The sequence below is a fragment of the Nerophis ophidion genome, linkage group LG28, assembly GCF_033978795.1.
Source record: "Nerophis ophidion isolate RoL-2023_Sa linkage group LG28, RoL_Noph_v1.0, whole genome shotgun sequence".
NCBI lineage: Eukaryota > Metazoa > Chordata > Actinopteri > Syngnathiformes > Syngnathidae > Nerophis > Nerophis ophidion.
The window spans coordinates 1,097,846-1,111,910 of NC_084638.1; the positions used below are offsets into that span (position 1 = coordinate 1,097,846).

At 43.9% G+C, this 14,065-nt stretch overlaps 1 protein-coding gene across 1 annotated transcript in view; it reads right to left on the reverse strand.

The window, feature by feature from the left end:
- col6a2 (collagen, type VI, alpha 2) overlaps window positions 1–14,065 on the reverse strand; it is a 37,492-nt gene that overhangs the window by 4,334 nt on the left and 19,093 nt on the right. The window contains exons 28-31 of the mRNA XM_061890700.1: window positions 3,528–3,709; window positions 3,272–3,450; window positions 3,150–3,188; window positions 112–455 (exon numbers count right to left, since the gene is read on the reverse strand). Coding sequence (XP_061746684.1) covers window positions 112–455; window positions 3,150–3,188; window positions 3,272–3,450; window positions 3,528–3,709 — 744 coding nt within the window. The remainder of the gene's footprint in view (window positions 1–111; window positions 456–3,149; window positions 3,189–3,271; window positions 3,451–3,527; window positions 3,710–14,065) is intronic.

A 14,065-nucleotide genomic window follows, 5' to 3' on the forward strand; every position in this document is an offset into this window, starting at 1 on the left:
ACTGCACCAATTTTGTCAACAGGAGTGGTCAAATCAAATCCATTTTTATTTTGATCTGATTTGATTATCCCCAAAGTAAGGCATCACCAACTTGAGTGTGGGCGGTCTTACCTGAGCGCCTGATCGATAAACCACATTGTTGACCGCATGGATGATGGCGTTGCCCAGAGCCGAGGAAGAGTCCATGTAGGTCACTCCCGCCAGCGAGTCGGCGATCACCGTCAGGTTGTGCGTGAGCGGGAACTCCACTCGCTGTTCGGCGGGGCTGCCGTACTGCACCAGGGCGACGCGGGCGTTGCGCTCGTCCGACTGGCCGTTGGCGAGGGTCAGGCGCCGCGCCACGTTGTCGATGAACTCCTTGGCCCGGCGGTGGTTCTCCAGACCCATCCTCTCGGAGCCGTCCAGGAGGAACACCACGTCCACGGGACGCTGCACACAGCTGGCCACATCGGGCTCTGCATAATTCACACAAATGTGGACGTGACTACTGAGGAGCATTTAAAAACAAAAAGAACATTTCTAATTAAATATGACATGATCAAGCCTGGAAATCACTTAGGCATCTTCAGAATGGATCTGACTATTATTTAAAAAGCACTTTGTCCAGTTCACATTCTGCCGTGACAACTAGAAACACAGCAGCCTCCACCAGGGGGCAGTGTAGCGTACCCAGATGTAAAACATCTTTTGCACAATCAGCCTTTTCATATAAAGCCATAAAGGAATGGAACGACAAACTTGAAACTTGAAAACTTAAACAGATAACTTTTCGTTTACAATTGAAGTTAAAAAGCTGCTCACCCGGTCAATAAGGTGGCCACTATGTTTGATGGATCAATTTAATGTGTTTCATATTTATCCGTGACACCATTTTTGTTGTAAATTGGGAGGTTGGTGTGTTAAAATATTTTTGTTTTTTTTACAAATGATGACATATGTGAACAAGAGCATGTATTGTCTTTGTGTGATGATGTAAATGAGGTGTGGTTGTATTGTATATTAAGTATGTGTCCCTGAAAAGGCATTTTATGACTTTTCTTAATTTGATAACATGCTATGGTATGATTTTATTGTCATAATTTGATTGCATGATTTTTGTATCCCTTTAATTTAGGAAATGGAAATGAGCTATTTAGCTAAACATCTGGTACAGAACATATCTGCGCGCAAATTTTCCAGACTCATGCAGATCCCAAATACGGATCAGCAGGTACCAAACGGTAAGAAAAGTTGCTTTTCCATAGTATTGCTAAATAAAATGCCAGATAACCTTTTTGATGGATTTGTTTGCACCGCGTGCAATGTTTTATATTTTCAAAGGAACGTATAAAAAAATGTTAGCGTTGTTTACTCGAGACACGTATCTCTTATGTGTGACTGCCATCTACTGGTCAGACTTGTCCTTTCACCATATGCCAAGTCAAATAGCTTCGAGGTCGGCAAGCACAACCAAAAGGATTCCGTACAGTAGGCGCACCGGGCTATAAGGCATACTTCAACCCTAACCCCCTAACCCCCTCACCCTAACGTCGGGTACGTCGGGTTTTGAGAAAATGAAAGGATTTTACAGTCTGAAAAATATGGTATTTACATCAAATACCATATCTTTTTTTATTTATTTTTTTAATAAATGCGACTAGCTTATGAGTATGAACCCACACAAACACAAAAAACACTTGTTCCTCCATCGTATCAAAGGCATTGTCCCTTCAATTAAACACTAAACTAGACTAAAATAATAATGTTAGTCCGTTACGGACTACAAAGGCGGACGCGCGCAAATTTTCCGGACTTATGCAGATCCCAAATACGGATCAGTAGGTACCAGACGGTGAAAAAAGTTGCTTTTGCATAGTATTGCGAAACAAAACGCCAGATAATATGTCTTACCTTATACACACACTATAATAAAACTCCTATGTTGAAGCACAGTAGCATCCATCAAGCGGTGCGGCTTCATAGCTTACCAAAAGTCGTACAAAAACATTTTTGATAAATTTGTGAGCGCCGCGTGCAATGTTTTATATTTTCAAAAGAACGTATAAAAAATGTTAGCGTTGTTTACTCGAAACACATTGGAGTCTACACGTATCTCTTATGTGTGACTGCCATCTACTGGTCAGACTTGTCCTTTCACCATATGCCAAGTCAAATAGCTTTGAGGTCGGCAAGCATAACCAAAAGGATTCAGTACAGAAGGCGCACCGGGCTATAAGGCGTACTTCAACCCTAACCCTGACCCCCTAACCCTAACGTCGGGTTTTGAGAAAATTAAAGGATTTTACAGTCTGAAAAATATGGTATTTACATCAAATACCATACCTTTTTTTTATTTTTTTTTTTTATATATGCGATTAGCTTATGAGTATGAACCCACACAGACACAAAAAACACTTGTTCCTCCATCGTATCAAAGGCATTGTCCCTTCAATTAAACACTAAACTAGACTAAAATAATAACGTTAGTCCGTTACCGACTACAAAGGCGGACGCGCGCAAATTTTCCGGACTTATGCAGATCCCAAATACGGATCAGTAGGTACCAGATGGTGAAAAAAGTTGCTTTTGCATAGTATTGCGAAACAAAACGCCAGATAATGTCTTACCTTATACACACACCCTAATAATACTCCTATGTTGAAGCACAGTAGCATCCATCAAGCGATGCGGCTTCATAGCTTACCAAAAGTCGTACAAAAACCTTTTTGATAGATTTGTGAGCGCCGCGTGCAATGTTTTATATTTTCAATGGAATGTATAAAAATGTTGGCGTTGTTTCCTCGAGTCACTTTGGAAGTCTACACATATCTCTTATGTGTGACTGCCATCTACTGGTCAGACTTGTCCTTTCACCATATGCCAAGTCAAATAGCTTCGAAATCAGCAAGCACAACCAAAATGATTCCGTACATTAGGCGCACCGGTTTATAAAGCGTACTTCAACCCTAACCCTAACCCCCTAACCCCCTAATCCTAACCCTAACGTCGGGTTTTGAGAAAATGAAAGGATTTTACAGTCCGAAAAATATAGTATTTACATCAAATACCATACTTTTTTTTTTTAAATATGCGACTAACTTATGAGTATGAACCCACACAAACACAAAAAACACTTCTTCCTCCATCGTATCAAAGGTTGAAAGTCGTACCTGTCTTGCATGGGAGGTCAGGGCATACAACCACAGGATCTGAATGAAAGACAGAAACCATGAACCTCTGAGGATGTGCTGTTAAGACTTGTCGTGTCTTCCACGGCGTCTACTCTAAATACCTGGGCAGAGCACGGTTTCAATCTTGTCAATGAACTCCTCGGCCACCAGGTCGGCGAAGCGCCTCATGCCCAGAACTCTGCCGTCCCTCTGGCAGGCTATGCTCTTCAGAATCTCGTTCTCCTCAATCTGGTCGAACATGTCTCCGATACCGATGGCGCTCACGTCCACACTGGGATCACTGCGCACAGAGACGATCACATACGCTATAGCGATGCTGATTTGACATCCCCCGGATTTGTCCCCGGTGCCGGTCACCTGCAGAGGTAGGTGAGCAAGGAGTCGTCGTCTCTGGGGTCGAAGCGTCCGTCAGTGATGACCACCACGGTGACGTTGGCTTTGGCTCTACGGCTGTCCCTGATCAGGTTGTCGTAGGCGTACTTCAGAGCAGAGGGAGTCCAGGTTCCCCCGGCGATCCACTCCATGCGCTTCACGGAATCCTGAATATGACAGACATTGAGTCCGGAATTAGAATAGCAGACGGCGTTCCATACCACGGACAACATGAAGAAAAGTAGATAAGTTCGTACCGTGGTACCTGAAAGGGGAACATTATCAGCAGACCTATGTAAGCGTCAATAAATACCTTGATGGTGCAGAAAAAAGACCATTTATTTTTTTAACCGATTTCCGAACTCTAAATGGGTGAATTTGGGCGATTTAAACGCCTTTCTGTTTATCGCTCTGGAGGCGATGACGTCAGAATGTGACGTCACCGAGGTAACACAGCCGCCATTTTCATTTTCAACACATTACAAACACCGGGTCTCAGCTCTGTTATTTTCCGTTTTTTTGACTATTTTTTGGAACCTTGGAGACATCATGCCTGGTGGGTGTGTTGTCGGAGGGTGTAACAACACTAACAGGGAGGGATTCAAGTTGCACCACTGGCAAGAAATCTGCCGCCAGACCCCCATTGAATGTACCAGAGTGTCTCCACATTTGACCGGCGATGCTAAGACAGACATGGCACAGAGATGTATGGATAACCTGCAGATGCATTTGCAACGATAGTCAACGAAATCACAAAGGTGAGTTCTGTTGATGTTGACTGCCAGCTAATCGATGCTAACATGCGCCGCTAATCGACGCTAATATGCTATTTACCAGCGGTGCTAAAGCAGACATGGCACAGAGATGTATGGATAACCTGCAGATGCATTTGCAACGATAGTCAACGAAATCACAAAGGTGAGTTCTGTTGATGTTGACTGCCAGCTAATCGATGCTAACATGCTACGCTAATCGACGCTAACATGCTATTTACCGGCGGTGCTAAAGCAGACATGGCACAGAGATGTATGGATAACCTGCAGATGCATTTGCAACGATAGTCAACGAAATCACAAAGGTGAGTTCTGTTGATGTTGACTGCCAGCTAATCGATGCTAACATGCTACGCTAATCGACGCTAACATGCTATTTACCGGCGGTGCTAAAGCAGACATGGCACAGAGATGTATGGATAACCTGCAGATGCATTTGCAACGATAGTCAACGAAATCACAAAGGTGAGTTCTGTTGATGTTGACTGCCAGCTAATCGATGCTAACATGCTACGCTAATCGACGCTAACATGCTATTTACCGGCGGTGCTAAAGCAGACATGGCACAGAGATGTATGGATAACCTGCAGATGCATTTGCAACGATAGTCAACGAAATCACAAAGGTGAGTTCTGTTGATGTTGACTGCCAGCTAATCGACGCTAACATGCTATTTACCGGCGGTGCTAAAGCAGACACGGCACAGAGATGTATGGATAACCTGCAGATGCATTTGCAACGATAGTCAACAAAATCACAAAGGTGAGTTCTGTTGATGTTGACTGCCAGCTAATCGATGCTAACATGCTACGCTAATCGACGCTAACATGCTATTTACCGGCGGTGCTAAAGCAGACATGGCACAGAGATGTATGGATAACCTGCAGATGCATTTGCAACGATAGTCAACGAAATCACAAAGGTGAGTTCTGTTGATGTTGACTGCCAGCTAATCGATGCTAACATGCTATTTACCGGCGGTGCTAAAGCAGATATGGCACAGAGATGTATGGATAACCTGCAGATGCATTTGCAACGATAGTCAACAAAATCACAAAGGTGAGTTTTGTTGATGTTGACTGCCAGCTAATCGATGCTAACATGCGCCGCTAATCGACGCTAATATGCTATTTACCAGCGGTGCTAAAGCAGACATGGCACAGAGATGTATGGATAACCTGCAGATGCATTTGCAACGATAGTCAACGAAATCCCAAAGGTGAGTTTTGTTGATGTTGACTGCCAGCTAATCGATGCTAACATGCTACGCTAATCGATGCTAACATGCTAATTACCGGCGGTGCTAAAGCAGACATGGCACAGAGATGTATGGATAACCTGCAGATGCATTTGCAACGATAGTCAACGAAATCACAAAGGTGAGTTTTGTTGATGTTGACTGCCAGCTAATCGATGCTAACATGCTATGCTAATCGACGCTAACATGCTATTTACCGGCGGTGCTAAAGCAGACATGGCACAGAGATGTATGGATAACCTGCAGATGCATTTGCAACGATAGTCAACGAAATCACAAAGGTGAGTTCTGTTGATGTTGACTGCCAGCTAATCGATGCTAACATGCTACGCTAATCGACGCTAACATGCTATTTACCGGCGGTGCTAAAGCAGACATGGCACAGAGATGTATGGATAACCTGCAGATGCATTTGCAACGATAGTCAACGAAATCACAAAGGTGAGTTCTGTTGATGTTGACTGCCAGCTAATCGACGCTAACATGCTATTTACCGGCGGTGCTAAAGCAGACACGGCACAGAGATGTATGGATAACCTGCAGATGCATTTGCAACGATAGTCAACAAAATCACAAAGGTGAGTTCTGTTGATGTTGACTGCCAGCTAATCGATGCTAACATGCTACGCTAATCGACGCTAACATGCTATTTACCGGCGGTGCTAAAGCAGACATGGCACAGAGATGTATGGATAACCTGCAGATGCATTTGCAACGATAGTCAACGAAATCACAAAGGTGAGTTCTGTTGATGTTGACTGCCAGCTAATCGATGCTAACATGCTATTTACCGGCGGTGCTAAAGCAGACATGGCACAGAGATGTATGGATAACCTGCAAATGCATTTGCAACGATAGTCAACGAAATCACAAAGGTGAGTTCTGTTGATGTTGACTGCCAGCTAATCGATGCTAACATGCTATTTACCGGCGGTGCTAAAGCAGATATGGCACAGAGATGTATGGATAACCTGCAGATGCATTTGCAACGATAGTCAACAAAATCACAAAGGTGAGTTTTGTTGATGTTGACTGCCAGCTAATCGATGCTAACATGCGCCGCTAATCGACGCTAATATGCTATTTACCAGCGGTGCTAAAGCAGACATGGCACAGAGATGTATGGATAACCTGCAGATGCATTTGCAACGATAGTCAACGAAATCACAAAGGTGAGTTCTGTTGATGTTGACTGCCAACTAATCGATGCTAACATGCTACGCTAATCGACGCTAACATGCTATTTACCGGCGGTGCTAAAGCAGACATGGCACAGAGATGTATGGATAACCTGCAGATGCATTTGCAACGATAGTCAACGAAATCACAAAGGTGAGTTCTGTTGATGTTGACTGCCAACTAATCGATGCTAACATGCTACGTTAATCGACGCTAACATGCTATTTACCGGCGGTGCTAAAGCAGACATGGCACAGAGATGTATGGATAACCTGCAGATGCATTTGCAACGATAGTCAACGAAATCACAAAGGTGAGTTCTGTTGATGTTGACTGCCAGCTAATCGATGCTAACATGCTACGCTAATCGACGCTAACATGCTATTTACCGGCGGTGCTAAAGCAGACATGGCACAGAGATGTATGGATAACCTGCAGATGCATTTGCAACGATAGTCAACGAAATCACAAAGGTGAGTTCTGTTGATGTTGACTGCCAGCTAATCGACGCTAACATGCTATTTACCGGCGGTGCTAAAGCAGACACGGCACAGAGATGTATGGATAACCTGCAGATGCATTTGCAACGATAGTCAACAAAATCACAAAGGTGAGTTCTGTTGATGTTGACTGCCAGCTAATCGATGCTAACATGCTACGCTAATCGACGCTAACATGCTATTTACCGGCGGTGCTAAAGCAGACATGGCACAGAGATGTATGGATAACCTGCAGATGCATTTGCAACGATAGTCAACGAAATCACAAAGGTGAGTTCTGTTGATGTTGACTGCCAGCTAATCGATGCTAACATGCTATTTACCGGCGGTGCTAAAGCAGATATGGCACAGAGATGTATGGATAACCTGCAGATGCATTTGCAACGATAGTCAACAAAATCACAAAGGTGAGTTTTGTTGATGTTGACTGCCAGCTAATCGATGCTAACATGCGCCGCTAATCGACGCTAATATGCTATTTACCAGCGGTGCTAAAGCAGACATGGCACAGAGATGTATGGATAACCTGCAGATGCATTTGCAACGATAGTCAACGAAATCCCAAAGGTGAGTTTTGTTGATGTTGACTGCCAGCTAATCGATGCTAACATGCTACGCTAATCGATGCTAACATGCTAATTACCGGCGGTGCTAAAGCAGACATGGCACAGAGATGTATGGATAACCTGCAGATGCATTTGCAACGATAGTCAACGAAATCACAAAGGTGAGTTTTGTTGATGTTGACTGCCAGCTAATCGATGCTAACATGCTATGCTAATCGACGCTAACATGCTATTTACCGGCGGTGCTAAAGCAGACATGGCACAGAGATGTATGGATAACCTGCAGATGCATTTGCAACGATAGTCAACGAAATCACAAAGGTGAGTTCTGTTGATGTTGACTGCCAGCTAATCGATGCTAACATGCTACGCTAATCGACGCTAACATGCTATTTACCGGCGGTGCTAAAGCAGACATGGCACAGAGATGTATGGATAACCTGCAGATGCATTTGCAACGATAGTCAACGAAATCACAAAGGTGAGTTCTGTTGATGTTGACTGCCAGCTAATCGACGCTAACATGCTATTTACCGGCGGTGCTAAAGCAGACACGGCACAGAGATGTATGGATAACCTGCAGATGCATTTGCAACGATAGTCAACAAAATCACAAAGGTGAGTTCTGTTGATGTTGACTGCCAGCTAATCGATGCTAACATGCTACGCTAATCGACGCTAACATGCTATTTACCGGCGGTGCTAAAGCAGACATGGCACAGAGATGTATGGATAACCTGCAGATGCATTTGCAACGATAGTCAACGAAATCACAAAGGTGAGTTCTGTTGATGTTGACTGCCAGCTAATCGATGCTAACATGCTATTTACCGGCGGTGCTAAAGCAGACATGGCACAGAGATGTATGGATAACCTGCAAATGCATTTGCAACGATAGTCAACGAAATCACAAAGGTGAGTTCTGTTGATGTTGACTGCCAGCTAATCGATGCTAACATGCTATTTACCGGCGGTGCTAAAGCAGATATGGCACAGAGATGTATGGATAACCTGCAGATGCATTTGCAACGATAGTCAACAAAATCACAAAGGTGAGTTTTGTTGATGTTGACTGCCAGCTAATCGATGCTAACATGCGCCGCTAATCGACGCTAATATGCTATTTACCAGCGGTGCTAAAGCAGACATGGCACAGAGATGTATGGATAACCTGCAGATGCATTTGCAACGATAGTCAACGAAATCACAAAGGTGAGTTCTGTTGATGTTGACTGCCAACTAATCGATGCTAACATGCTACGCTAATCGACGCTAACATGCTATTTACCGGCGGTGCTAAAGCAGACATGGCACAGAGATGTATGGATAACCTGCAGATGCATTTGCAACGATAGTCAACGAAATCACAAAGGTGAGTTCTGTTGATGTTGACTGCCAACTAATCGATGCTAACATGCTACGTTAATCGACGCTAACATGCTATTTACCGGCGGTGCTAAAGCAGACATGGCACAGAGATGTATGGATAACCTGCAGATGCATTTGCAACGATAGTCAACGAAATCACAAAGGTGAGTTTTGTTGATGTTGACTGCCAACTAATCGATGCTAACATGCTACGCTAATCGACGCTAACATGCTATTTAACGGCGGTGCTAAAGCAGACATGGCACAGAGATGTATGGATACCTGCAGATGCATTTGCAACGATAGTCAACGAAATCACAAAGGTGAGTTCTGTTGATGTTGACTACCAGCTAATCGATGCTAACATGCTACGCTAATCGACGCTAACATGCTATTTACCGGCGGTGCTAAAGCAGACATGGCACAGAGATGTATGGATAACCTGCAGATGCATTTGCAACGATAGTCAATGAAATCACAAAGGTGAGTTCTGTTGATGTTGACTGCCAGCTAATCGATGCTAACATGCTACGCTAATCAACGCTAACATGCTATTTAACGGCAGTGCTAAAGCAGACATGGGACAGAGATGTATGGATAACCTGCAAATGCATTTGCAACGATAGTCAACGAAATTACAAAGGTGAGTTCTGTTGATGTTGACTGCCAGCTAATCGATGCTAACATGCTATTTACCGGCGGTGCTAAAGCAGACATGGCACAGAGATGTATGGATAACCTGCAAATGCATTTGCAACGATAGTCAACGAAATTACAAAGGTGAGTTCTGTTGATGTTGACTGCCAGCTAATCGATGCTAACATGCTATTTACCGGCGGTGCTAAAGCAGACATGGCACAGAGATGTATGGATAACCTGCAAATGCATTTGCAACGATAGTCAACGAAATCACAAAGGTGAGTTTTGTTGATGTTGACTGCCAGCTAATCGATGCTAACATGCTACGCTAATCGACGCTAACATGCTATTTACCGGCGGTGCTAAAGCAGACATGGCATAGAGATGTATGGATAACCTGCAAATGCATTTGCAACGATAGTCAACGAAATCCCAAAGGTGAGTTTTGTTGATGTTGACTGCCAGCTAATCGATGCTAACATGCTATTTACCGGCGGTGCTAAAGCAGACATGGCACAGAGATGTATGGATAACCTGCAGATGCATTTGCAACGATAGTCAACGAAATCACAAAGGTGAGTTCTGTTGATGTTGACTGCCAGCTAATCGATGCTAACATGCTACGCTAATCGACGCTAACATGCTATTTACCGGCGGTGCTAAAGCAGACATGGCACAGAGATGTATGGATAACCTGCAGATGCATTTGCAACGATAGTCAACGAAATCACAAAGGTGAGTTCTGTTGATGTTGACTGCCAGCTAATCGATGCTAACATGCTACGCTAATCGACGCTAACATGCTATTTACCGGCGGTGCTAAAGCAGACATGGCACAGAGATGTATGGATAACCTGCAGATGCATTTGCAACGATAGTCAATGAAATCACAAAGGTGAGTTCTGTTGATGTTGACTGCCAGCTAATCGATGCTAACATGCTACGCTAATCAACGCTAACATGCTATTTAACGGCAGTGCTAAAGCAGACATGGGACAGAGATGTATGGATAACCTGCAAATGCATTTGCAACGATAGTCAACGAAATTACAAAGGTGAGTTCTGTTGATGTTGACTGCCAGCTAATCGATGCTAACATGCTATTTACCGGCGGTGCTAAAGCAGACATGGCACAGAGATGTATGGATAACCTGCAAATGCATTTGCAACGATAGTCAACGAAATTACAAAGGTGAGTTCTGTTGATGTTGACTGCCAGCTAATCGATGCTAACATGCTATTTACCGGCGGTGCTAAAGCAGACATGGCACAGAGATGTATGGATAACCTGCAAATGCATTTGCAACGATAGTCAACGAAATCACAAAGGTGAGTTTTGTTGATGTTGACTGCCAGCTAATCGATGCTAACATGCTACGCTAATCGACGCTAACATGCTATTTACCGGCGGTGCTAAAGCAGACATGGCATAGAGATGTATGGATAACCTGCAAATGCATTTGCAACGATAGTCAACGAAATCCCAAAGGTGAGTTTTGTTGATGTTGACTGCCAGCTAATCGATGCTAACATGCTATTTACCGGCGGTGCTAAAGCAGACATGGCACAGAGATGTATGGATAACCTGCAGATGCATTTGCAACGATAGTCAACGAAATCACAAAGGTGAGTTCTGTTGATGTTGACTGCCAGCTAATCGATGCTAACATGCTACGCTAATCGACGCTAACATGCTATTTACCGGCGGTGCTAAAGCAGACATGGCACAGAGATGTATGGATAACCTGCAGATGCATTTGCAACGATAGTCAACGAAATCACAAAGGTGAGTTCTGTTGATGTTGACTGCCAGCTAATCGATGCTAACATGCTACGCTAATCGACGCTAACATGCTATTTACCGGCGGTGCTAAAGCAGACATGGCACAGAGATGTATGGATAACCTGCAAATGCATTTGCAACCATAAAGTCAACAAAATCACAAAGGTGAGTTTTGTTGATGTTGACTGCCAGCTAATCAATGCTAACATGCTATTTACCGGCGGGGCTAAAGCAGACATGGCACAGAGATGTATGGATAACCTGCAGATGCATTTGCAACGATAGTCAACGAAATCACAAAGGTGAGTTCTGTTGATGTTGACTGCCAGCTAATTGATGCTAACATGCTATTTACCGGCGGTGCTAAAGCAGACATGGCACAGAGATGTATGGATAACCTGCAAATGCATTTGCAACCATAAAGTCAACAAAATCACAAAGGTGAGTTTTGTTGATGTTGACTGCCAGCTAATCAATGCTAACATGCTATTTACCGGCGGTGCTAAAGCAGACATGGCACAGAGATGTATGGATAACCTGCAGATGCATTTGCAACGATAGTCAACGAAATCACAAAGGTGAGTTCTGTTGATGTTGACTGCCAGCTAATCGATGCTAACATGCTACGCTAATCGACGCCAATATGCTATTTAACGGCGGTGCTAAAGCAGACATGGCACAGAGATGTATGGATAACCTGCAGATGCATTTGCAACTATAGTCAACGAAATCACAAAGGTGAGTTCTGTTGATGTTGACTGCCAGCTAATCGATGCTAACATGCTATTTACCGGCGGTGCAAAAGCAGACATGGCACAGAGATGTATGGATAACCTGCAGATGCATTTGCAACGATAGTCAACAAAATCACAAAGGTGAGTTTTGTTGATGTTGACTGCCAGCTAATCGATGCTAACATGCTACGCTAATCAACGCTAACATGCTATTTACCGGCGGTGCTAAAGCAGACATGGCACAGAGATGTATGGATAACCTGCAGATGCATTTGCAACGATAGTCAACGAAATCACAAAGGTGAGTTCTGTTGATGTTGACTGCCAGCTAATCGATGCTAACATGCTATTTACCGGCGGTGCTAAAGCAGACATGGCACAGAGATGTATGGATAACCTGCAGATGCATTTGCAACGATAGTCAACGAAATCACAAAGGTGAGTTCTGTTGATGTTGACTGCCAGCTAATCGATGCTAACATGCTATTTACCGGCGGTGCTAAAGCAGACATGGCACAGAGATGTATGGATAACCTGCAGATGCATTTGCAACGATAGTCAACGAAATCACAAAGGTGAGTTCTGTTGATGTTGACTGCCAGCTAATCGATGCTAACATGCTACGCTAATCGACGCCAATATGCTATTTAACGGCGGTGCTAAAGCAGACATGGCACAGAGATGTATGGATAACCTGCAGATGCATTTGCAACTATAGTCAACGAAATCACAAAGGTGAGTTCTGTTGATGTTGACTGCCAGCTAATCGATGCTAACATGCTATTTACCGGCGGTGCAAAAGCAGACATGGCACAGAGATGTATGGATAACCTGCAGATGCATTTGCAACGATAGTCAACAAAATCACAAAGGTGAGTTTTGTTGATGTTGACTGCCAGCTAATCGATGCTAACATGCTACGCTAATCAACGCTAACATGCTATTTACCGGCGGTGCTAAAGCAGACATGGCACAGAGATGTATGGATAACCTGCAGATGCATTTGCAACGATAGTCAACGAAATCACAAAGGTGAGTTCTGTTGATGTTGACTGCCAGCTAATCGATGCTAACATGCTATTTACCGGCGGTGCTAAAGCAGACATGGCACAGAGATGTATGGATAACCTGCAGATGCATTTGCAACGATAGTCAACGAAATCACAAAGGTGAGTTCTGTTGATGTTGACTGCCAGCTAATCGATGCTAACATGCTATTTACCGGCGGTGCTAAAGCAGACATGGCACAGAGATGTATGGATAACCTGCAGATGCATTTGCAACGATAGTCAACGAAATCACAAAGGTGAGTTCTGTTGATGTTGACTGCCAGCTAATCGATGCTAACATGCTACGCTAATCGACGCCAATATGCTATTTAACGGCGGTGCTAAAGCAGACATGGCACAGAGATGTATGGATAACCTGCAGATGCATTTGCAACTATAGTCAACGAAATCACAAAGGTGAGTTCTGTTGATGTTGACTGCCAGCTAATCGATGCTAACATGCTATTTACCGGCGGTGCAAAAGCAGACATGGCACAGAGATGTATGGATAACCTGCAGATGCATTTGCAACGATAGTCAACAAAATCACAAAGGTGAGTTTTGTTGATGTTGACTGCCAGCTAATCGATGCTAACATGCTACGCTAATCAACGCTAACATGCTATTTACCGGCGGTGCTAAAGCAGACATGGCACAGAGATGTATGGATAACC